We start from the raw sequence: 27225 nt of genomic DNA, 5'->3' as shown, positions 1-27225 counted from the left end.
TCAGCACCCTTCACTCTCACACACAGACACACACACAGTCTGAATAAGGAAACTAGAAGCTCATCCCACAGTTAAGGTGGACCGTAGTTTAACCAGTCTAAACCAGTCTCTTTTACACTGCTCTCACCAGCTCACCAGTGACACTCAACCTAACGCAGTCTCCTCATTGTCTTATCATCAGTGTTACACACAAATTTGCTGAACTGATGCATTATAAAGCCGACACAGTCACTGCTCATACAGCAGAGTACCAAAGACCACGGGAGTCAGCTTTCTTGGAGCAGTCACTTGCTTTTGTCGAGGTTGAGATTTATCATGCTTTTACCTTTCACCCACTAAGGTAACCTTGCTAAGGAATAATACAGGAGAGGGGTTTAAGCTAGACACTGCACATGTGATATGTACATACAGTACCAGTCAAAAGTTTGGACACACCTACTCATTCAAGGGTTTTTCTTCATTTTTACTATTTTCTACATTGTAGAATAGTAGTGAAGACGCCAACACTATGAAATAACACATAAGGAATCATGTAGTAACCCAAAAAAGTGTTAAACATATCAAAATATATTTTATATTTGTGATTCTTTAATGTCGCCACCTTAATGAAAGCTTTGGTCAAAGCTTTGGCATTCTCTCAACCAGCTTCACCTGGAATGCTTTTCCAGTTCCAATGAGTTCCCACATATGCTGAGCAATTGTTGGCTACTTTTCTGTCACTGCTGTCTAACTCATCCCAAACCTTCTCAGTTGGGTTGCGGTCAGGTGATTTTGGAGGCCAGGTCATCTGATGCAGCACTCCAACACTCTCGTTCTTGGTCAAATAGCCCTTACACAACCTGGAGGTGTGTTGGGTCATTGTCCTGTTGAAAAATAAATGATAGTCCCACCAACACGCAAAACAGATGGGATGGCGTAGTGCTGCAGAATGCTGTGGTAGCCATGCTGGTTAAGTGTGCCTTGAATTCTAAATAAATCACAGACAGTGTCACCAGCAAAGCACCATTACACCATCACACCTCCTCCTCCATGCTTCACGGTGGGAACCACAAATACAGAGATCATCCGTTCACCTGCTCTGCGTCTCAAAGACTCGGCGGGTCGGAATCAAAAATCTCAAATTTGGACTCATCATACCAAAGGACAGATTTACAACGATCTAATGTCCACTGCTCGTGTTTCTTGGCCCAAGCAAGTCTCTTCTTCTTATTGGTGTCATGAAGGCCTGATTCACGCTGTCTCCTCTGAACAGTTGATGTTGAGATGTGTCTGTTACTGGAACTCTGTGAAGCATTTATTTGGGTTGCAATTTCTGAGGCTGGTAACTCTAATGAACTTGTCCTCTGCAGCAGAGGTAACTCTGGGTCTTCCTTTCCTGTGGCGGTCCTCATGAGAGACAGTTTCATCACAGCTCTTGATGGTTTTTGTGACTGCAATTTAACCTTTATTTTAATTGAACCTTTATTTAACTTGGCAAATCAGTTCAGAAGACATTCTTATTTACAATGACAGGCTACCCCGGCCAAACCCTAATGCTGCTGGGAAAATTGTGCACCACCCTATGGAACTCCCAATCACGGACAATTGTCATACAGCCCGGAATCAAACCAGGGTCTGTAGTGATGCCACTAGCACTGAGATGCAGTGCCTTAGACCGCTGCAACACTCGGGAGCCCACTTGAAGAAACTTTCAAAGTTCTTGACATTTTCCGGATTGACTGAATTTCATGTCAACTGTTGTTTCTCTTTGCTTATTTGAGCTGTTCTTGCCGTAATATGGACTTGGTATTTTATCAAATAGGGCTATATTCTGTATACCACCCCAACCTTGTCACAACACAACTGATTGGCTCAAACGCTGTAAGGTAAGAAATTCCACAAATTAACTTTTAACAAGGCATACCTGTTAATCAATCAAATGTATTTATAAAGCCCTCATAACTACCTTATGAAGCTGGTTGAGAGAATGACAAGAGTGTGCAAAGCTTTCATCAAGGCAAAAGGGTGGCTACTTTGAAGAATCTAAAATCTTAAATACATTTTGATTTGTTTAACACTTTTTTGGTTACTACATGATTCCATGTGTGTTATTTCAAAGTTTTGATTCATTTATTATTCTAAAATGGAGAAAATAGTAAAAAAAAAAAAATTTAAAAACCTTGAATGAGTAGGTGTGTCCAAACCTTTGACTGGTACTGCACGTGTAGAGAAATGTTGAAGTGAAAGAGAACATATGTGTGTTAAAACACGCGAACGTGCACACACACACACACACACACACACACACACACACACACACACACACACACACACACACACACACACACACACACACACACACACACACACACACACACACACACACACACACACACACACACACACACACACACACACACACACACACACACACACACACACACACACACACACACACACACAGAGACACGCAACCCCTTATCAAACTATACCACTAGCACATTTAAATCTCAAACAGATCGGTATCAATATCTTTGACTTTGAACTCTAAATTCTCCACACTCAGATCCGACTGCAAGCTATAACATATAACCTTTGGCCCTGAAGCCCTATTGGCTGTCAATGTTTATGAGCCAATCAGTCAGCTTTCTGATTCTCAACCCCTGACCTCTGATCCCTACTGCTTTGTCAGATCTTTGATGGGACGAGAGTAGTGAACCTGTCTGAACCAGAAACACACACACACACACACACGCATACAGGCGCACACGCAGTCTCTTTCATGTTTCCTTGCTCAATAAACTGACTGACAGTCTGATGCTTATAGAGGCTGTCAGGGCATTGTTCTGATGTTCAGATGTAGTTTTGGCTCCTCCCTAGTACACACTCATACACACAGACCTCTCATTCCTCATTGTACTCTGTAACCCCCCTCTCTCTCTCTCCCCCTCAGTCTCTCTCTCCATGACTCCTCATCCTCAGTGCTAACTCAGCACATTGCGTTCCCACTCTGTCTGCTGGAGGGTCTGCTCATTGCTTTTGAAAAAAAAAATTCTCTCTCTCTGCCTCTCTGTTTATCTCTCTATTTCTCGCTGTCTCTCTCTTGCTCTCTGTCTGTCTGTCTCCTTCGTCCAATTTTCTCTCTGCCCCCATTTTTTCCCCTCTCATCCATTTTGCACTACACCCATTGTTCAGTTTTTCTCTCCTCCTCTTTCCACACACTCTCATTAGAACTGAGAGGCGGAGCAATGAGGGGCCTTAACGGCCTCTGGTGCAAAGCTTATTCTTCCCCATGGGTATGGTATCACAGTATTCCCACTGGGCACAGATGTCAATTCAATGTATATTCCACATTGGTTTAACGTCCTTTTATTGAAATGACGTGTGAACAATGTTGATTCAACCAGTGTGTGCCCAGTGGGTGGTCTCTCAGTAATATACACTGAGTGTAAAAAACATTAGGAATACCTTCCTAATATTTAGTTGCGCCCCCATTGCACCCCCAGAGTTCTTGGCACAAACCAGTGCGCCTGACACCTACTACCACACCCCATTCAAAGGCACTTAAATCTTTTGTCTTGCCCATTCACCCTCTGAATGGCACACCTACATAATCCATTTCTCAACTGTCTCATGGCTTAAAAATCCTTCTTTAACCTGTCTCCTCCCCTTCATCTACACTGATTGAAGTGGATTTATCAAATCAAATCAAATTTTATTTGTCACATGTGCCAAATACAACAAGTACCTTACCATGAAATGCTTACTTACAAGCCCTTAACCAACAGTGCAGTTCAAGAAGGGTTAAGAAAATATTTACCAAAGAAACAAAAGTAAAAAATAATAAAAAGTAACACGAAGGGGCCTCCCGGGTGGCGCAGTGGTTAAGGGTGCTGTACTGTAGCGCCAGCTGTGCCATCAGAGACTCTGGGTTCGCGTCCAGGCTCTGTCGTAACCGGCCGCGACCGGGAGGTCTGTGGGGCGACGCACAATTGGCCTACCGGCAGTGCGCGCTAACCAAAGTTGCCAGGTGCACAGTGTTTCCTCCGACACATTGGTGCGGCTGGCTTCCGGGTTGGATGCGCGCTGTGTTAAGAAGCAGTGCGACTTGGCTTGGCTTGGTTGGGTTGTGTATTGGAGGACGCATGACTTTCAACACTATGGTGTTGAACGCTGAGCTGTAGTCAATGAACAGCATTCTCACATAGCTGTTCCTTCTGTCCAGTTGGGAAAGGGAAGTGTGGAGTATGATTGAGATTGCGTCATCTGTGGATCTGTTGGGGCAGTAAGTGAGTTGGAGTGGTACTAGGGTATCTGGGAGGATTCTGTTGATGTGAGCCATGACCAGCCTTTCAAAGCATTTCATGGCTACCGACGTGAGTGCTATGGGGTGGTAATCATTTAGGCAGGTTACCTTTATGGTCTGCTTGAAACATGTAGGTATTACAGACTCGATCAGGGAGAGGTTGAATGTCAGTGAAGACACTTGCCAGTTGGTCTGTGCATGCTTTGAGGATATGTCCTGGTAATCTGTCTGGCCCCGTGGCTTTGTGAATGTTGACCTGTTTAAAGGTCTTGCTCACATCAGCTACCGAAAGCGTTATCACACCGTCATCCAGAACAGCTGGTGCGCTCGTGCATGCTTCAGTGTTGCTTGCGTCAAAGCGAGCATAAAATGCATTTAGCTCGTCTGGTAGTCTCACGTTGCTGGGCAACTCGTGTGTGTGTTTCCCTTTGTCATCCGTAATAGTTTTCAAGCCCTGCCACATCCGACAATTGTCAGAGCCGGTGTAGTAGGATTCAATCTTAATCCTGTATTGATGCTTGTCTTGTTAGATGGTCCATCTGAGGGCATAGCGGGATTTCTTATATATGTCCGGATTAGTGTCCCGCTCCTTGAAAGCGGAAGCTCTAGCCCTTAGCTGGATGCGGATGTTGCCTGTAATCCATGGCTTCTGGTTGGGATATGTACGTAGGTCACTGTGGGGACGACATCGTTGATGCACTTATTGATGAAGCCAATGACTGAGGTGGTATACTCCTCAATGCCATTGGTCTGTGCTAGAAAAACAGTCCTGTAGCGAAACATCCTCGTCATCTGACTACTTCCGTATTGAGCGAGTCACAGGTATTTCCTGCTTTAGTTTTTGCTTGTAAGCAAGAATCAGGAAGATAGAATTATCGTCATATTTGACAAATGGAGGGTGGGGGAGAACTTTGTATGCATCTTGGTGTGTGGAGTAAAGGTGGTCTAGAGTTTTTTTCACCTCTGGTTGCACATGTGACATACAGGTAAAAATGTAGTAAAACTGATTTAAGTTTGCCTGCATTGAAGTCCCCGGCCACTAGGAGCGCCGCTTCTGGATGAGCATATTCTTGTTTGCTTATGGCCTTATAGAGTTGGTTGAGTGCGGTCTTAGTACCAGCATCGGTCTATGGTGGCAAATAGACAGCTACGAGTAATATAGATGAGAACTCTCTTGGTAAATAGTGTGGTCTACAGCTTATCATAAGGTACTCTACCTCAGGTGAGCAATACCTCGAAACTTCTTTAATATTAGACATCGCTCACCAGCCGTTATTGACAAAAAGACACACACCCTCCACCCCCCGTCTTACCACACACTTACCACAAAACTAACAAAATAGCACAGGTGGTTAGGAGCATGTAAAACGTCAGCCATCAAGTGACATCGTTAAGGGATCAGAGCTTTCACCTGGATTCACCTGGTCAGTCTATGTCATGGAAGGAGCAGGTGTTCCAAATGTATTGTATATTCAGTGTAGATTACACTCATGGTTGGAATAGGGATTCTGTAGGAGATGGAACTGTGCTTTCGTTGCATATATTGATTAGAATCCCTCTCCATTGTGTTCACTCTGTTCCACTCCCCCCAATTGAGCTCCTGATTGCATTCTGTGACAGATGCTGGTGTCCCGTCGATAATGGTCCACTCTCCCCTCATCATGAGCTGGTGGAACAGATGTTTTTATTTAATTAATTTAACATTTATTTAGCTAGGCAAGTCAGATGTTCTCTCACTTAAAATGTTCCAACCCCCCTTCAGCTCTTCCAGCTTATGAATGACACTGGTGTCACACTAATAATCGTTCCCCTTTCTCTTCAGTGTTTCAAATAACTGTTTGTGTCACATGAATAACCATCCCCCTCTTCTTCTCTCTATCCCAGGTAATATCATCGGCTCTGGGATCTTTGTCAGCCCTAAGGGCGTGATGGAGAATGCTAGCTCAGTGGGTCTGGCGCTGATCGTGTGGATTGTCACCGGCATAATCACTGCCATCGGAGCGCTGTGCTACGCCGAGCTGGGTGTCACCATCCCCAAGTCAGGGGGAGACTATTCATACGTCAAGGACATCTTCGGAGGACTGGCAGGGTGAGTGACTAGAGCTGTGGTGTTTGGTGACCTTTAACCCACAGCATACAGTACCAGTCAAAAGTTTGGACACACATACTCATTCCAGGGTTTTTATTTATTTTTACTATTTTCTACATTGTAGAATAATAGTGAAGACATCAAAAATATATTTTAGATACTTCAAAGTAGCCACCCTTTGCCTTGATGACAGCTTTGCACACTCTTGGCATTTTCTCAACCAGCTTCATGAGGTAGTCACCTGGAAAGCATTTCAATTAACAGGTGTGCCTTGTTATACGTTAATTTGTGGAATTTCTTTCCTTCTTAATGTGTTTGAGCCAATCAGTTGTTTTGTAACAAGTTAGGATTGGTATACAGAAGGTAAAAGACCAAGTCCATATTGTGGCAAAAACAGCTCAAATAAGCAAAGAGAAATGACAGTCCATCATTATTTTAAGACATGAAGGTCAATCAATACGGAAAAAGTCAAGAACTTTGAAAGTTTCTTCCAGTGCAGTCACAAAAACCATCAAGCGCTATGATGAAACTGGCTCTCATGAGGACCGCCACAGGAAAGGAAGAGAATTACCTCTGCTGCAGAGGACAAGTTCGTTAGAGTTACCAGCCTCAGAAATTGCAGCCCAAATAAATGCTTCACAGAGTTCAAGTAACAGACACATCTCAACATCAACTGTTCAGAGGAGACTGCGTGAATCAGACCTTCATGGTTCAGAAGAGACTTGCTGGGGCCAAGAAACATGAACAATGGACATTAGACCAGTGGAAACATGTCCTTTGGTCTGATGAGTCCAAATTTGCGATTTTTGGTTCCAACCGCCGTGTCTTTGTGAGACGCAGAGTAGGTGAATGTATGATCTCTGCATGTGTGGTTCCTACCGTGAAACATGGAGGAGGAGGTGTCTCTCTCTCTCTCTCTCTCTCTCTCTCTCTCTCTCTCTCTCTCTCTCTCTCTCTCTCTCTCTCTCTCTCTCTCTCTCTGTGTGTCACTCACTCACTCACCCTCTTATCTTCTCTGACAACTTCTACCCGGAACATATCATCAAACCTTTGTACACATTGATTGAAGACTGTCTGTGTGTTCATAGTGTTCTCCCAGACGGTAAACACACTCAGATTAAGTTTTGACCTTGTCTTGTAACAGTCTCATGGATACATGGGTATTTTCAGATAGGAATCCACCCAGACAAAACAGCACCTCAGACTATTGTTAGTGTCCCATTATAGACATCAATACATCAATGAGAAATGTACAATGAAACATGATATTCTACCCAGAACCAACTGATATTCTCTGTTTGAAGGCTTTGTTTGGTATGTTAGAAATGGTCTCGAACTGTTTCCTCCAGGTGCCTCAGATGTTTTGGTTTGAAGTTTTTCGGGTCGCATACTGTTTCCCTGTTTCCTTCTCTCTGTGATACCAAGCTACAATCAAGGAGTGTTTGTTTGGATGGTGTACTGTATAGGAGTAGGAGGAGGGTGTCGATAAGGACACCCCCGTGTTCCCGGGGGGAATGGACTCTTCCACGGAGACTCTCCACAGGTCTCCATAGGGGTTTGTGGAAGTGCCCACTCACCGCAGCGGTGCAGGGCCAAGCATTCCAGGGGCCAGACTTGGTGGTGGTGGTGACATACAGTCGTGATGACACGCTTTCCGCAGTGTTAGCAAATAAAGTCCTTTACTGATGGCTCAGCTTTGGGGCTTTTCTTTAATCTTACAGACTTATTGCTTTGTGAACATTTGTTCACACACACACACACACACACACACACACACACGCACACATATATAGAAACACAGACATACATTAGCTCAACACTCGCTCACACACACGCATAAACACACACACACATTCGTTGTGAGGGACAACCAGGCTAACAAGGTGGACGCAGTGACGCGTAATGCTCTCTCCATAAGCTTGTGGAGAATTTGTGGAAAAACCATGTCCTAATGTGGCCTCCTCTCTAGTCAGCTAAATCTCGACTCCCCATTGCCCCCTCCCTAACACACACACACACACACACACACACACACACACACACACACACACACACACACACACACACACACACACACACACACACACACACACACACACACACACACAGACACACACACACATTCTAAGTGAATAACCTGTATTCTTCTAAGTGTAGACTCTGCCCCATTAATACAATTATGTGTTACCACACTCTGACCTGAAGCTAGTGTGTGTGTGTGTGTGTGTGTGTGTGTGTGTGTGTGTGTGTGTGTGTGTGTGTGTGTGTGTGTGTGTGTGTGTGTGTGTGTGTGTGTGTGTGTGTGTGTGTGTGTGTGTGTGTGTGTGTGTGTGTGTGTGTGTGTGTGTGTGTGTGTGTGTGTGCGTGCGTGCGTGCGTACGTACGTCAGTGTCTAAATGCCGTTCATAACCCTAATTGTCCCCTCTGCCTCCATCTCTTCCTCCCTCCTTCTCCTCTAGGTTCCTGCGTCTGTGGATCGCTGTGCTGGTGATCTACCCCACCAACCAGGCAGTCATCGCCCTCACCTTCTCCAACTACGTCCTACAGCCCCTCTTCCCAACCTGCTTCCCCCCGGAGAATGGACTGCGCCTGCTGGCCGCCGTCTGCCTTCGTGAGTACCCTATATCCTGGAGGAAGAGGGAGATGGTGGGGAGGGAGGGAGGGACTTTCAGCTGTGCAACAATTACTGAAAGTCTGAAAAACTCTTTCAACTTTGACAACTTTAATGAGTTATCCTGTAGACACACCTTTGTCAACTCTCTGCATGCTAAAGATTCTTTGTTTGTGTTGTAGTAGCGCCACTTGGTGTTTTGGCCATGATCCGAGTTCTCGGACCAGGGGTAAAGTCACACATGGAAGGACATAAGAAAGAAAGAGGAATGAAACATCAACAGACTGTTCTTTCACAAATCTAAGAATATGGGATAGGTGCCAGCAGTAGCTACACCTGGTTTACGCCTTATAGCTTTCAATTATCCAATCATAGCAGATCTGTGAATGAGCGTGAAGGGCAAAAAGAAGGGAACGACCTTGTGAGGTTCTGTCTGTCCTTTTCCTCTCTCTCTCTCTCTCTCTCTCTCTCTCTCTCTCTCTCTCTCTCTCTCTCTCTCTCTCTCTCTCTCTCTCTCTCGCTCTCTCTCTCACTTCCTCCTTCTGCCCTTTTTTCTCTTCCCCCAGGGTCAAAGAGCATGTAAGGAAGAGAGTGGGTAAAAGAAGGTAGCAAAGTGGGAGAGTGTTTTAAGACAAACAGATACTTGTGTTTGCTCCACTCTGAGAGTCGTAGTGCCGGGACCCTCTGAAAACTTCACACACACTGCCCAAATACCACAAGCAGTGCTCAGACAGTCAGAGAGAGACAGCTACACCTTTCTAAAAGGGGCATTTTGCCGGCAATTTTTTTTGCAGACTTTTCTTTATATCTGAAAGGTGTTGTACTTTTATTTCCTCCAACTGACCTAGTAATCGTTGCGGTATTATGTTTAAAATTGCTGCCAACCCCTCGGTATAAATGTCTCCTTTCATCTTACCGGCTTTGGCATGCATTAAATCATGAACATTCTATTGTTGTTGTCCGATTTCAAACTTGTAGCTCATTTAAATAGCAGTCTGGTCCAAGTAGCAACGTTACCTGTTCTTTTGTGCACACAAAGAAACATCCGTTTAAGAATGGATTTAGGATAGTTGAATCTTGCAAGCCAGGCAACTAAAAGCCACTTTATAGAAATGTCTTTGGTTTGTTGCTAATGTTAGATTCTTAGGTGCCCAATTGTTTTAATAGGCTACATATCGTGAATCCTATGTGGGAAAAGTAAGAGAGAGGGAGAGAGAGAGAGAGGGAAAGAGAGAGGGAAAGAGAGAGAGGGAGAGGGAGAGGGAGAGGGAGAGAGCGGGATGGGGAGAAAGAGAGAGACAGAAAGATGGGGAGAGAGAGAGAGAGAGAGAGAGAGAGAGAGAGAGAGAGAGAGAGAGATGGGGAGAGAGAGAGAGAGAGAGAGAGAGAGAGAGAGAGAGAGAGAGATGGGGAGAGAGAGAGAGAGAGAGACTTTGACTTTTGGTCTTGCTTTATTGAAACATTCTTAATTCATTTAAAACTCACCCCCCACTCCTAAAATAAATAAAAAATAAAAATAAATAAAAATACACAAAAACCATCTCCTACAACCGTATATCCAAAACATCTTCCCCAGCAATACAGACAGCCCCCAACACACCATATCTCCTCAAACATCTCCACACATTTGATCATTTTATAGAACTCAAACTCAACCCTAAGGCGCGCAGAGACCATCCCATGAAACAGTAGTAAAGGGTCTGTTATCCCCCACCTTTGACCCTGTTCCTCCTTGTTAGCCAAATAGCTAACTTTGCCTGAGCAAACAGAAAATTCAACAAAACACATTTTTCTTTCTCCTTACTCGAATACCTGTATCCCATTATAAACATCCCAACAGCAAAACCACCCCCAACCTGTCACACAGACATTCCAACAGAGACATTAATGGCATTAACCTGGTGCACACAGAAAACACATGAATTACAGTTTCTTTCATTTGACAGAAAGGACACCCCTGCCCAATTCCCGGATCAACCCGTGCCAACCAGCTGTTAGTGGCCAGGGCTCCATGAAGAACCCTCCACTGGAGGTCCCCTGACCTCTTTGGTACTGGGGGTTTGTAGAGCGCCCTCCATCTAAAACCCACCATACTCTCCGCCCCCACATACCCCCTGCCACTGATGTGCCTTCACTCCTGTTAGGCTTCTAATGCTCCTCACCTTAACGCAGAGGTTGTAGAGGGCTTTACCTCCCACCCCTCAAACTCCCCAGGCTCGGAGTGTTAAAATCTAACAAGTCCTCCAGACCCCCTTGCCAGTCTCCAGTCTCTGCCGTCACCTGCAGTGGCGGGAACATTGGTGGCCCCTCTCCCTTGGCCTCTCAAACACCCCCTTACCGGCTCAGACAGTGCCTCCTGAACCTCCTCCAGGAATCTCTCCAGCAGCCTAAGAGACGTTATTCCTGTTTGTTGCGCCAAGACCTCCGGGGTTTTCCACCCTCCTCTCCCAGCAGTCTCAGGTCACCCAGCCTTTGTAAACCCCTGCCATCAGTTGCCTCTGCAGGGTGGCCGACTGAACCGATCCCAAAGGGATGGCTGGGTTGTGGAAGATGGGCTCCTCCCACACCCACTGCCCAGGCTCCACACCCCTTCTCGTGTGGGCCTTAGCAGCTGCCAGGCCCTCAGCACCGCAGAGTAAAACTCTGAGAGACCTGCTGTACTCAGCCTCTCCAGCTTCATGAGGAACAGCTGCCGGTCCAACCCTAATCCGCCAGCTCTCCTCAGCAGCGCGCATGCTGGTTCCCTCCAGCCAACATCAGTGTGGTACAGCAGTCTCTGCACCGCCTTTAGTCTGAAAGCAGCCATCCTGCTCTCCAGTTCCACCAGGCCCTGTCCTCCTTCGTGGACGGTCATGTACAAAACTGCTGCCTTCAGCCAGTGATGTCCCGACCAAAAAAAGTCCACCAGCTTGCGTTGCAGGTCTGCAAGCAGACCGGCGGGGGGGTTGAGGACAGCCAGTTTATGCCACAAGGAAGATGCCACCAGGTTGTTGATTATCAGCACCCTCCCTCTATATGACACTTGGGACAGGAGCCACCTCCACCTGGCCAGTCTTGACACCACTGCCTGTGTCAGCCCCTCCCAGTTCTTGCTGACCCACCTCTCCGAGCCCAGGTACACCCCCAACACTTTAAGCCCTTCACAACCCCACTGCAAACCCCCTGGAAGCAGAGGAGGAGCCCTATCCCCCATGCCCCACATAACAGAGCTTTGCTCTTTCCCCAGTTTACCTTAGCTGATGAAGCTCCCTCATACACCTTCAGACTGGTCTCTAGTTCCTGCATATCTTGCCCATCCCTGACCATCACAGAAACATCATCTGCATATGCTGAGACTGCAATTCCTGTCACCACATCCATGCCTGTCCAGCACACTCCCCGCAGTCTCCTGCGTAGCAGTCCTAAAAAGGCTCAATGGCTAGTGTGTACAGCTGCCCAGATAGAGGGCATCCTTGTCTAATGCCCCGTCTCACCCAGACTGGCCTACTGAGCCCCCTCCCACCTTAACCATACATGACGCCCCCAGCATACAACAGCTTCACACAGGTCACAAAACTCTTCCCAAACCCAAACACAGACATCACATTAAACAGATACTCATGATCCACTCTATCAAAAGCCTTCTCTGATCTAAAGAGACCAGTCCAAAGTTCACATTAGAACCTCTCGACAAGTCCAACATGTCCCTAATCAAGAACAAGTTGTCCGTGATTGAGCGTCCCGGTACACAATATGTCTGGTCCTTGTGTATTATAGAGTCCAGATGGGACTTCAGTCTGTTAGAGAGGACCTTGGCAAAAATCTTGTAGTCCGCACAGAGTAACGCCACAGGCCTCCAGTTCTTAAGTTCACACAAGTCCCCTTTTTTGGGCAGGAGAGTCAGAGCCGCCCGACGGCAGCTCATCGGCAACTCTCCTACCCCTATGCATTCTCGCAACACGCAAAAGAAATCCTGTCCAATTGTTCCCCAGAATTTTTTGTAAAATTCCACTGGAAGTCCATCAACCCCGGGTGCACGACCGGGGGACATCTGGGTTACTGCCTCTGCCAGTTCATGTGACAACAGAGGAATGTCCATTTCATCCTCTGTGCCCGAGAGAGCTTAGGGAGTCCTGCGAACAAGACCTGAGCACACATAGGATCACACATTTCTGCCCTATACAATTCAGTATAAAACTCCACAGTCCGCTCCCGCATCTCCCCACCACAGAGGTCACCCGCCCATCAGACAGCCGTAGACAATGCATACCCTTGGCTTCACTGCTCTGTCTTTCCAAACCAAAGAAGAAGGAGCTGGGAGCATCCATCTCCTTGAGCATGGAGAACCTAGCTCTTACAAGTGCTCCTTTGCTTTAACCTGGAAAAAACTGCCCAGGTCCCTACGTAATTCGGCTAAGTTAGCCTGGAGGCCTACATTGCCTTGCCCCACCATCTCTACCTCCATCTCACTAATACACCGCTCTAGTTCCCCAACACTCTCCTTGCCTCTGAGGATGAGAGAGCTGTGTACTGTTGACAGAAAAGCCGAATTTGCACTTTCCCCACATCCCACCACTGACTCAGAGACTCATACTCCTCTCTTCGCTGCCCCCATCTTTCCCAAAAAGTCTGGAAACCTGAGCAAAAAGTGGCATCTTGTAAGAGCTTTACATTGAACTTCCAATAAGATGCCTGCCGGGGCCCTGGTGAAATAGACAGCCGAGCCATGGTTATGTGGTGATCCGAAAACCCCACTGGGAGAATGGTAGCACTCAGAAGCCTATTGCTCTGATTCCTGGACATGTAAAAACGATCAAGTCGAGCTGCACTCACCCTAGCCCCAAAACCTTCACCCACGTATACTGTCTTGTGTTTGGATGTTTAGTTCTCCAAACATCCACTAGGTCAAACTGATTAAAGATGTCCCTTAACACTCCCACTGACACTGAATGAGGCTCTTCCCCATTTCTGTCTTTTTGTAAAATCCATTGTACAGTTCCAGTCACCTCCGATCACCAGCGTCTCCTCAGGCGCTACTTGTGAGAGTTCCTGTCTAAGACTCCCAAATAGAACCCCTCTTTCTCTCCCTGTGTTAGGCGCATACACATTTATAAAGACAAAACACATGTTGTTAATTTCTGCTTTAACAACAAGCAACCTACCCCTACACACCTCCTTTGAGGAGCAAATTTTACAGCCAGACCCGGTGCAAAAAGGACTGCCACCCCTGCACTAAGATTTGTCCCATGGCTCAACACACTTGCCCCTTTCCACCAGAGCCCCCAATCAACTTCATTCACCACATCACTATGCGTCTCCTGCAGAAACAACACCTGTACTTGTTTATGTTTTACATATTCACTCAACACACTCCTCTTCCCCGCATCTCTGGCGCCATTTATATTGAGCGAGCCTACCCGAAGAGTCTCCATAAGAAGTGGGAGAAAAGCCAGCAGAGAAATAGACCAATAGCAAAGCTCAAAAAGCCCCAGTGTCAGTAAGAAATTAAACATTTAAACAGTGTCTGAAGGTAAACCTTACGCACTGTTGTGACCCACTTCCTCAACCTAAACCGTTTCTTGGGTGAGAGGACACCATGCCCTCATTTCTCATAGCATGTTGTACTGATCTTACAAACTTTCTAGGATCAGGAAAAAAGCCTCAAGATTAACTTTTTCCCCTTAGTCTCATTCAGGAACCTTGTCAGTTCTCTCAACGTGTACTTAGACCCCTCTGGTTGACTGGCTGTCAGCTCCGGGCCAATTGAAGAGGAGTCTGAAAAAATACCTCCTCATCCTCTTCCTCAGACTCACTTTCCTCCTCTTCTCTATCTCCCACCCTGACCACCTGCCCTTTCTCTCTGGTTAGGGCCTCACCCACAGCAACAGGCAACATTTCCATGGTGCCTTTGTCCACACCCTTTTCTTTTTCCTCTTGACACCCTCCTCCTCCTCCCCTAATCTCTTACACTTCCCCACTATACTCTCCTCATCCACTAGAATAACCTGACTAGACGCAGTATCATCTGCACCACCCTCCATAGCATGACTAGGGCCAGCCTCAGCTACAACACCCTCCATAGCATGACTAGGGCCAGCCTCAGCTACAACACCCTCCATAGCATGACTAGGGCCAGCCTCAGCTATACCACCCTCCATAGCATGACTAGGGCCAGCCTCAGCTACAACACCCTCCATAGCATGACTAGGGCCAGCCTCAGCTATACCACCCTCCATAGCATGTCTAGGCCCAGCCTCAGCTACCCCACCATCTCTAGCCTGACTAGACCCAGCCTCAGCTACCCCACCATCTCTAGCCTGACTAGACCCAGCCTCATCTACACCACCATCTCTAGACTGACTAGGCCCAGCCTCTGCTGTCTGCATCTCCTTACCCCCTGCATTTTCACCTCGATTTCCCCCTTGCGCTCGTACCCTCCCTTGTCTATGGCCTTTATGTGGGCACGCAAAGCTCTTGTGCCCCAAATCCCCACATTCAAAACACCGTAGACTATCTGTGCTGGCAAAACCTGCATAGAGCCCTTCCCCATGCCTCACTTTAAAATGCACATTTAGCTGTTGCTCATTATTGTTCAGAAACATAAACACTTGCCTCCTGAATGAAACAACGTGCTTAACGGCATCTGCCTGAAAACCTGCTGACAGTACACGGAAACCGCTAGCAAACTTACCAAAACGACTCAGCTCTTTCCTAATTTGGTCATCCGTAATAAACGGAGGCAAATTTGCCACTACAACTCTTGTTGAAGGGGTAGAGAGAGTGAAATTGACACCAACACATCCCTTACAAATATTCCGCTAGCAATTAGCCTACCGACCAAATTAGCTCTTTTCATGAACACAACCACCGCCTTGTTCATTCTAGAAGCAGAATGTATAAACTCAGCTCCTACCTGTTCACCGACCGCGAGCAGAACCTCCTCCACCTTAACTCCGTTCTCAGGAACACACCTGAAACCATGCTGAATCGACAGCGTCTCTTGCGCACTAGGCTGAGAAGCCATTGCGCACACTATACCTTGCAACCCCGGAATGTTACTCTGTCCTCTTCCACCCTAACTTTGAAAAAGAAACTTTGGATACCGCTAAAAACAAATATTGCATTAACCCTCCACCATAGAAAATAACATGTAAAGAAAAGAATAGAATCAAGAAAGTTAGTTAGGATAGAGCTTTCCACACCAAACACTCAAACTCCAAAACACCCAGCATGCACCGAGAGAGAGAGAGAGAGAGAGAGAGAGAGAGAGAGAGAGAGAGAGAGAGAGGGAGAGAGCGGGATGGGGAGAAAGAGAGAGACAGAAAGATGGGGAGAGAGAGAGAGAGAGAGAGAGAGAGAGAGAGATGGGGAGAGAGAGAGAGAGAGAGAGAGAGAGATGGGGAGAGAGAGAGAGAGAGAGAGAGAGAGAGAGAGAGAGAGAGAGAGATGGGGAGTGAGAGAGAGAGAGACAGAGACAGAGAGACAGAGAGTCGTAGCGACAAAGGGAACAGAGAGAGGGTACATGAACAGTGTGAAGCTAGTTTGTGAAAAAGCAAACGACCTCCCAAATATCCTTTGTCTTCTGTCTGTTAAATCCTTCCAAAAAAAAAACCCTAAGAACGGTTTAATAATCATCTTCAAATCAGTGTTTTCTAAGAAGATCTTATCAATAGATCTTTGCACTTGGATCAATTGTTACTGGAGCGACTGATTAACAGTTTGGGAAACTGTTCTTTAGTGTCACCATTCACGTCTACAGTACCCACTTTATATGGCATGTACCTGTATCTGTCTTGTTGCCCATGTTGCCCATAGAGCAGTATACTCTGATAGCTGAACCCTTATTTTCAATTCCTCTTTTTCATCCCCCTCTTCTCCCCTCTCTCCCTTTTTATGCCCTTCCTCCATCTCTGTTTTTGTTGTTGTTGTATCTTACTGCCCCTGAACGTACAGTACACTGTGGATCTGTGACTGGCTGACTGTGTCTTGGGGAGGGTGGGTGTCCGAGATATTCTGTAGGTTTGTGTTCTACAAGAGGTTTCATGTGTCTAAGACGAGTCGTGAGAGTCCAGACGTCCTTGCTGTCTGTTTTCTATCACAGATGCCCTAGAAAATCCATATACAATCTATAGCAGGTATGGGGGTGTTTTTTCGTGAGGGTGTATGTGTTTCCAGTACCTGAATGGTGCTGTGCAATCACTTATTCTGACTATACACAAAAAAAAACGAAAAACTACAATACAGTATATATATATATATATTAACTACCGATTCCCCCCACCCCCCCACTCCTGTAACCCACTCCCACAACCACTAACCATTCATTGGTCACTGGGGACTTGTGCTGCAGCCACGGACATAATTTAGGAAAGTGTCACCGGGTTCAGAAACGTGCCACCAGCCAGCTCCTCCCCTCTCTCTGTCTCCGTGGCCTGGAGTTGGTGCCTTGTTATGGAGTTCCTCAGATCCCAGTGTGTACTCAGCTTACAAACAGCTGAGAATGGCTCGGGTTCTCAGAACGCGCCCGGTTTCCCAGGTGTTACCCAGTATACGTTCCTCTTAGCCTGACCACATGTAGAACAGAGAGGAGTGCGATTCATGCTGTTTTGAAAAATGAGAGTATGAGACAGCCCACAGTAGGGCTGATTAAAATGTGCCCCTGCCCTGCAGCACAGGTGCTGCCAAGTGGATATGACTGCACTGTCAGGGGCATTTTGCAGAAATGTCACCAATGTTTTCCATTACGTATGTTATTGTTACTGTAATGATTGCAAACGCACTTGCCGCTTGGCAGAGAGAGCACATCTGTACGGTTCGTTCTTCGTTACGTACAGTTATGTTTAAATGTAGATATGGGGTTCGACACACACACACACACACACACACACACACACACACACACACACACACACACACACACACACACACACACACACACACACACACACACACACACACACACACACAGCTCAACTCATATGTGGTTGTCTGTATTTCCTGTTTACCAAATCAGAGAGCAGAAACAGCACAGTCTTACTCCCCATAGCGCACACTGGCTCTCCCACACACCACTACCACTGTTGTGTCTACAGTGTGTTGCAGCTGTTATTTTGTTCGCCTGATCCAAGATTTGTACTTTATGTGCTTTTTACACTCCATTGTACAACAATATTCAGAGGAGTTGGATAAAGCACACACAGATCTGGGACCAGACTAACTATGTGTTACCAGCTGACAACATGCCCACAGATCAGGCCAAACAGCCCCCTACCCCCTTTCCTCTCACTACCCCCTCGACTTCCCCCAAACCTCTTAAACATCATACACTCTTTCACAACTATCAATTACTAACAAGCCCGTCCTCTCTTCCCCTGTTCCTCTCCTCCTCTCCATCTGTGCCTGGCAGAGCGGGTTAACCAACAGATATTTCACCTTGTTCGGCTGAGGGAGTTTGAACTAGCGGCCTTTCAGTTACTGGCCCAGCGCTCTTAAACCGCTAGGCTACCTGCTGCCCCTATCGTTACCATCACGTCTAACATTACCCGAGTAAGTAGGTCTCCTTACCCTTGCAACAGTAAGGAAGCAGCTCTGCCAGAACAGCCCATACATCTCCTGTTTCTGTGACGTAGTGCAGCTTGATGTACAAGTACACCACCTGGACAGGACGTTAATTCCATTGCCGGGACCATGGTGACATGTACTGCACTGCAGCACGAGAAAGGTGGAGGTGGGACAGAGTGCAGGACAGACACACTGAACCCCAGTCAGTGTCTGTGGATGAAGTCAGACCCATGAGCCTTTGGCGTGTGGTACGTGTCATTGTGTCTGAGAAGTTGAGAGGGGGGTCCTAGTACGTTGTGATAGTACAGTCCCTCTGGGCACACACTGGTTGAATCCACGTGGTTTGCACGTCATTTCAATGACGATAGCAAAGGTAGCTGCGTGCGTCACCTTTTGTTGACGTGTCACGACCAGTTGTAGCTCAATGTGTGTTACTGCAACTCCCGTCGCACACACACCTTCTTCTCCCTCCTTCCGATTCTCTATCCATCCGCTACTACTGTTTCTGTTTCTCAGTCTCTCTCTCTCTCGCTCCCTCTATTCCTCTCTCCTTACGTCACCGTTTATAGTACTATGACCACTCGCTAGTGTCCGTGCCACGTGTCACACCGATCGCTGTTGGAAACCCTTAAAAAAAACACAACAGAAGGGAAATGTAGTGCAGTCGTGTACTTCTCCCTTTGTGCATTGTAAGCAACAGATCTCTGCTGAGCTGATGAGAATTCTATGGTGAGAATTCCTCCAGTCTACTATGTTTATTCTACTGGGATTCGCCATTGTGTTCCTGTGTTATTCTGGCCTGGCTTAGTGTAATGTAGCAGAGAGCAGTGGAGGACATGAATGAACGGAGCACAACGCCCAGCGTGAATTGTATTGTGTTGATTGATCTCTGTTGTGTAATATTTCTTGTAGTTCAATTTGATTCAAGCTTTATTGACAATTGAACCTTTCAGTTGAATATAATTCAAGCTTTATTGACAATTTAATTCAGTTTAATTCAACAAGCTTTCGTGGCATTATAAGTCCCTATCTTATATTGCCACTGCAAAAACGCATAATGATAAAAACACATTTAATCAATTATAACACTATAACACTATCGCCCCCCTCTCTCTCTCTTTCAGTTTTGTTGACGTGGGTGAACTGCTCCAGTGTGCGATGGGCCACCAGAGTCCAGGACATCTTCACAGCCGGCAAGCTGCTGGCACTGGCTCTCATCATTGTCATGGGCATCGTGCAGATCTGCAAGGGTAGGACTAGGCACCGTGTGTGTGTGTGTGTGTGTGTGTGTGTGTGTGTGTGTGTGTGTGTGTGTGTGTGTGTGTGTGTGTGTGTGTGTGTGTGTGTGTGTGTGTGTGTGTGTGTGTGTGTGTGTGTGTGTGTGTGTGTATCACACTCCATACCACAGAGTCTGCCCATCTCTATCATCTCTCTCTCGGTCCAGAGACACCACAAAGACACCAAACCCCACTGACATCCCATCACTGGGTCAATGTGGACTCAAAGTCTGGGTCGCTGTGGACTCAAAGTATGTGTCCCAAATGACACCCTAATCCACATATAGTGCACTTCTTTTCACCACAGCCCTATGGGCCCTGATAGAAAGTAGTGCACTACATAGAGAATAGGGTGCTGTTTGCGACACAGACATAGCTTCCCGATTCACAGAGTTAAGAGGTCACAGTTCTGGGGCCTCTGATAAAACTCACAGAGCTAATAGAGTTTCAAGATGGTTTTCATCCCAGTCGTGTCTGTGGGTTAGTTAGCATAACACTAATGAGGGTCAGTTATGAGAGAGACAGACAGAGACAACAGTGAGAATAGGGCTGTAAACACAGAGAGAGGAGAGAGGGATTCTGAGTGTTTGTGTAAGGATACAATGGGTGAGAGTATGGGAGAATCACCAACCAGAGAGAGATGAGGGAGAGAGGCGGGGAAGAGGCAGACAATGACAGCAAAAGAAGGAGAGGAAGAAAGAGGGAGGCAGGAAGAGAGATTAAGGATGACCTGTTCGTATTGGCATGACAACGAAAAGATGAGACTAGGAGGAAAGGACAGAGATAGACGGGGTCGGAAGTAGACATGGTGTGCAAGCCAATAGTGCATACTCTGTATGTCTGTCACACACACAAACACACACACATGCACACACTGCATATTGCACACACTGCATATTGTTATTATTGTTATTATTTTTGTGAAATATGACATATTTCACAAAAATACAAAATCTAGGCCTACATCACCCTAAAATCTAGACCTACACCACTCTAAAATCTAGGCCTACACCACCATAAAATCCTCATTCTAAACCCCATTCGTTCGCTCTTCTTCCCCTCTGTTCCCCTCTACTCCTTCAGGGGAGTACTATTGGCTGGAGCCAGCCCATGCCTTTGATCCCTTCCAGGAGTACGACGTGGGGCTGATAGCCCTGGCCTTCCTACAAGGCTCCTTCGCCTACGGAGGATGGAACTTCCTCAACTACGTCACTGAGGAGCTGGTTGACCCCTATGTGTAAAGCCCTACTACAATTAGTCCATGCGTGTGTCCCAAATTCTATATTACATTTACATTTAAGTCATTTAGCAGACGCTCTTATCCAGAGCGACTATATTTTGATATTATATTTGAGAACTGAACTGATCCCTATTGAATGAGACCTACATGTCTTTAATAAATGGTCTACCTTTTTGGTCTACCTTTTCCCCATCCCTCTCTCAATTCTGAACTGGACTGATACCTATATAACTTACATGTCTCTAATGAATGACATACCTTCCCCCATCCCTTCTCCCCATCCCTCCATTCCTCTCTCTACTTTTCTAGGAATCTTCCACGTGCCATCTTCATCTCCATCCCCTTGGTGACGTTCGTGTACGTGTTTGCCAACATCGCTTACGTCACCGCCATGAGTCCTCAGGAGCTGCTGGCCTCCAACGCTGTTGCTGTAGTGAGTAGCTCCACCCACCGTCCTGCCAGGATCAGGAAGCAGCTCTGGGTTTATTCGCGTTCAACCTCAGTATTAACAAAGGCCTCTGGCGCCCCCTTGTCGGTCACAGAGAGTTAATGGTCCTTAAATTCAGATTCAACTTTGAATTCTGCTTAGTGGAGTGGCACATCTGTACCATATTATCAATCAACTGATGCTGCAATTTGAACTTTTAAGTGTATAAGTATCAAACCTTGTGGTGTAGCTATGTAGCAGTTCATTGAATGTGTAATTGTGTGTTTCACCATATTCTCTTGTCCCCTCTCTTCCTCCCTATATTCCTCCGTCTATTCCTTCCTTCCTTCCTTTCTCCCTCCAGACGTTTGGTGAGAAGCTGCTAGGCGTGATGTCATGGATCATGCCCATCTCTGTTGCTCTGTCCACCTTCGGAGGGGTCAACGGGTCCCTCTTCACCTCGTCACGGTATTCTCCTCCACATTATTTATCTGCCTCTTGTATCTATGTTTTTCTGTATCTATCTCCATAAACAGTACCGGTCAAAAGTTTGGACACACCTACTCATTCCAAGATTTTTCCTTATATTTGACTATTTTCTACATTGTAGAATAATTGTGAAGAAATCCAAACTATTAAATAACACATATGGAATCATGTAGTAACTAAAAAAGTGTTAAAACAAACAAAAAATATATTTAGAATGTGAGATTATTCAAAGTAACCACCCTTTGCCTTGATGACAGCTTTGCACACTTTAGGCATTCTCTTAACCAGCTTCATGATGTAGTCACCTGGAATGCATTTAAATTAACAGGTGTGCCTTGTTAAAAGTTCATTTGTAGAATGTGTTTGAGCCAATCAATTTCATGAACTTTGAAAGTGTCTTGAAGTGCAGTCGCAAAAACCATCCAGCGCTATGATGAAACTGGCTCTCATCCTCTGCTGCAGAGGATAAGTTCATTAGAGTTACCAGCCTCAGAAATTGTATCCCAAATAAATGCTTCACAGTTCAAGTAACAGACACATCTCAACATCAACTGTTCAGAGGAGACTGCGTGAATCAGACCTTCATGGTCGAATTGCTGCAAAGAAACCACTACTAAAGGACACCAATAAGAAGAAGAGACTTGGTTGGGCCAAAAAACTAGCGCAATGCACATTAGACTGTCCTTTGATCTGATCAGTCCAAATTTGAGATTTGTCTTTGTGAGACGCAGAGTAGGTGAACGGATGATCTCTGCATGTGTGGTGCCCACCATGAAGCATGGAGGAGGAGGTGTGATGGTGTGGGGGTGCATTGCTGGTGACACTGTCAGCGATTTATTTAGAATTCAAAGCACACTTAACCAACATGGCTACCACAACATTCTGCAGCGATACGCCATCCCATCAGGTTTGCACTTAATGGGACTATCAATTGTTTTTCAACAGGACAATGACCCAACACAGCTACAGGCTGTGTAAGGGCTATTTGATCAAGAAGAAGAGTGATGGAGTGCTACATCAGATGGCCTGGCCTCCACAATCACCCGACCTCAACCCAATTGAGATGGTTTGGGATGAGTTGGACTGCAGAGTGGAGGAAAAGCAGCCTTCAAGTGCTCAGCATATGTGGGAATTTCTTCAAGATTATTGGAAAAGCATTCCTCATGAAGCTGGTTGAGAGAATGCCAAGAGTGTGCAAAGCTGTCATCAAGGCAAAGGGTGGCTACTTTGAAGAATCTCAAATATAAAATATATTTTGATTTGTTTAACATGATTCAACATGATGATGAATACATTTTGTTTTGTTGGTTACTACATGATTCCTTATGTGTTATTTCATAGTTTTGATGTCTTCACTATTATTCTACAATGTAGAAAATAGTACAAATGAAGAAAAACCCTTGAATGAGTAGGTGTGTCCAAACTCTTGACTGGTACTGTATTATCTTTCTCTGTGAACTCTCTTCTTCTTTTTTTATCGGTGTACTTATCCCACCCACGTCAACCGTTCATTGCTCCGTATTGTTGCACTGCGTTGGATTGTATTAGTAGTTAACCCGTCTCTCACTCGCTCTCAATCTCTTTCTCTCGAACAGGTTGTTCTTTGCTGGAGCCAGAGAGGGCCACCTCCCCAGTCTCCTGGCCATGATCCACGTGAAGCGTTGTACCCCCATCCCTGCTCTGCTCTTCACTGTGAGTGCTACATCCTGTCTCTCTCTCTCTCTCTCTCTCTCTCTCTCTCTCTCTCTCTCTCTCTCTCTCTCTCTCTCTCTCTCTCTCTCTCTCTCTCCATCTCTCTTCCCCTCTCTCTTCCTTTCTCTCTATGTATTTACCTTTGACACAGGTGTCTGTGTCTGCACAGTACACTATACAGTGGCAATATAAAGTATGTGAACCCTTTGGAATTACCTGGATTTCTGCATACATTTTACATCAACATTTTATCTGAGTCACAACAAAGTCACAACAATAGACACGGCGTGCTTAAACTAATAACACACAAATGATTGTGTTTTTCTTGTCTATATTGAATACATAATTTAAACTAAATAGATCTCAGAAGACCTAAGATTAAGAATTGTTGCCTTGCATAAAGCATAAAAGTATCTCTAAAAGTCAGTCCACGGTAAGACAAAGTGTCTATAAATGGAGAAATTTCAGCACTGTTGCCACTCTCCCTAGGAGTGGCCGTCCTGCAAAGATGACTGCAAGAGCACCGCGCAGAATGAGGTTAAGAAGAATCATAGAGTGTCAGCTAAAGACTTACAGAAATCTCTGGAAGATGCTAACATCTCTGTTGACGAGTCTAAAATATGTGAAACACTAAACAAGAAAGGTGTTCATGGAAGGACACCATGGAAGAAGGCACTGCTGTCCAAAAAAGTTTGCAAAAGAGAGCACCTGGATGTTCCTCAGTGGTGCTGGCAAAATATTCTGTGGACAGATGACACTAAAGTTGTGTAGTTTGGAAGGAACACACAACAATATATGTGGAGAGAAAAAAGGCTCAGCACACCAACATTAAAACCTCATCCCAATTTTAAACTATGGTGGAGGGAGCTTCATGGTTTGGGATGCTTTGCTGACTCAGGGCCTCGACACCTTAGAACTGAAAAATTAATTCCCAAATTTATCAAGACATTTTGCAGGAGAATGTAAGGCTGTCCGCCAATTGAAGCTCAACAGATGTTGGGTGATTCAACAGGACAACAACCCAAAATACAGAAGTAAATCAACAACAGAATGGCTTGAACAGAAGGAAATACGCCTTCTGGAGTGGCCTAGTCAGTCCTGACCTCAACCCGATTGAGATGCTGTGGCATGACCTCAAGAGAGCGGTTCACACCAAACATCCCAAGATTATTGTGGAACTGAAACAGTTTTGTAAAGAGGAATGGTCCAAAATTCCTCCTGACCGTTGTGCTGGTCTGATCCGCAACTACAGGAAACGTTTGGTTGAGGTTATTGCTGCAAAAGAAGGGTCAACCTGTTATTAAATCCAGGGGTTCACATACTTTTTCCAACCTGCACTGTGAATATTTACACAGTGTATTCAATAAAGACATTAACATTTACAATTGTTTGTGTGTTGTTAGTTTAAGCAGACTGTGTTTGTCTATTGTTATGAGGTCCTTCTGTAGCTCAGTTGGTAGAGCATGGCGCTTGTAACGCCAGGGTAGTGGGTTTGATTCCCGGGACCACCCATACGTAGAATGTATGCACACATGACTGTAAGTCGCTTTGGATAAAAGCGTCTGCTAAATGGCATATATTATTATTATATATTATGACTTAGATGAAGATCAGATAAAATTTTATGACCAATTTATGTAGAAATCCAGGTAATTCTAAAGTTTTCACGTACTTTTTCTTCCCACTGTATGTACAAAAGTATGTGGAAGAGTGGAGGCTGTTATAGCAGCAAAGGGAGGACTAACTCCATATTAATGCCCATGATATTGGAATGAGATGTTCGACGAGCATGTGTCCACATTCTTTTGGTCATGTAGTGTATTTTATATTTTCATATACTGTACCTATATTGACCCATTCTCTCCCTCTCTCCCTCCCTTCCCCAGTGTCTGTCCACCCTGTTGATGCTGTGCACCAGTGACATGTACACCCTCATTAACTACGTGGGCTTCATCAACTACCTCTTCTACGGGGTCACTGTTGCCGGGCAGATCGTGCTGCGCATCAAGGCACCCGACATGCACCGACCAATCAGGGTGAATTTCAAAGAAGACATTTCTTGGCACTGGGTTCTTGAGGCTATCTATACTTACTAAACGTTTCCAACAAATCTTCATTTAGGATACACTTTATATATACTTTTTAATTGGACATCCCACTTTAAATCTTTGTCATACATCTATCTTTATATGATTCTTTACACTACACTAACGTAAACTCGTGTAAACTCGTACATTGCCTTGGTCCGTACAATTGCCCTTATTTTAGCTCCCCAAAAACGTAATACTTCCAGATCAACTGTACTGTCAATACCATTGTAAAGCACAATTTCTCCCCTTTTCAACAGAATCAATTACATGACCTAAACGCTGCCCGTTTCTGCGTAATTCAAGCAGGCAATGAGCCCCGTCGGGTCTTTTTAAAAATGGCGGGTGGGGAAGAGAAACTAATGCGTGATAGTGAGAAGGAGAGATGTTGTGTGGGAAAATTGCTTTGAGAATGGTGAGTGCATGCAATGATGATGCAAAAAAATGGTAGGTAACCCCCCATTACCCCCGTCACTGTCCATTTCTTGTTTTTAAAGGAGGGTAGAAGTGCTACACCTGGTGGAGAGAGATTGTAAGACAGAAATAGTTTCTTTATCTGTGCTGTACGTTACGACATGGCACGTCAAGATGTAACCGAGGGTCAGTTTTTTCAACTTTTCTCCAATACTATAGAGCCATTACCATGTCGATCAACGCTTGAATAGAAACCTAGTTCACACCCCCAATTTTGACGTCAACACAGTCCTATTAGTTTTCTTTGTCGCCTCTTTTGAATGTTGCGGTTGCAGCACATTTGTACGGAATGGGGTGAGTTTACGTTACTCCTCTGACACCATTTAAGCTAGAAATTACATTCAAACTTTAAAATGTCTGGATTAAGTTGCTTGCATACAACTTTTTGATAATAGTTGTACTTTTTAACCTATTACGCTTTTTGTCCTTAAAAAAAATGAATTCTCCACTTGAATGGGATTTCTAAAACCGTCTAAAAGTGCCATTGTTATAAACTTCCGTGACTTCAAACATTCTATTCACTGTCAACAATGTAATTTTTGACACAAATCAGCTACATTGACCACTTTCCCCATTCTCATGTTAGATAGCGTGACGACCGTCTGCACTGATCTGTCTGATAACGCGCACTCACAGGATAGCTAAAAACAAATTTGGCTGTTCTAACGTTCGAAAATATTACCAAGGTGACATCGTCCACTGAACCACCTTTCCTAGCTAGGTAGTGTAGTGAAGATGTAGCTAATGCACAAATATGTTTTCAATATATCCGTTCTGCCGTAATAGTGCGCCCAGTTCTACAGCACAGCTGACTGTCCTCTGCGACATTATCATCGCGTTGGACAAATGTTATAAAGTAGCGAAGGCACAGTGCCAGCTGTCAGTCAGATGCTGTACGTGCTGATTTCTGATTACAGTCAAATAACTTTGGTGCCGTTCAACTTCATCAACAAGCTGACAAACAAGCTACCTAAAGGCCATTCAAACAAGTTACCTAAAGGCCATTCAAACAAG

General features: G+C 45.4%; 1 protein-coding gene across 2 annotated transcripts in view; it reads left to right on the top strand.

Moving 5' to 3' along the window:
- LOC118392744 (large neutral amino acids transporter small subunit 2) overlaps positions 1–27225 on the top strand; it is a 38386-nt gene that overhangs the window by 5775 nt on the left and 5386 nt on the right. For both annotated transcript variants that reach the window (XM_052459801.1, XM_052459800.1), the window contains 8 exons: positions 6170–6374; positions 8834–8985; positions 19650–19775; positions 20886–21039; positions 21352–21475; positions 21834–21937; positions 23554–23650; positions 25537–25686. In XM_052459801.1, the coding sequence (XP_052315761.1) occupies positions 6170–6374; positions 8834–8985; positions 19650–19775; positions 20886–21039; positions 21352–21475; positions 21834–21937; positions 23554–23650; positions 25537–25686 (1112 nt within the window). The remainder of the gene's footprint in view (positions 1–6169; positions 6375–8833; positions 8986–19649; positions 19776–20885; positions 21040–21351; positions 21476–21833; positions 21938–23553; positions 23651–25536; positions 25687–27225) is intronic.

Source organism: Oncorhynchus keta, chromosome 13 (assembly GCF_023373465.1).
Source record: "Oncorhynchus keta strain PuntledgeMale-10-30-2019 chromosome 13, Oket_V2, whole genome shotgun sequence".
NCBI lineage: Eukaryota > Metazoa > Chordata > Actinopteri > Salmoniformes > Salmonidae > Oncorhynchus > Oncorhynchus keta.
Note: the sequence above shows the minus strand (reverse complement) of the source record. Positions and strands in the feature narration are given on the sequence as shown.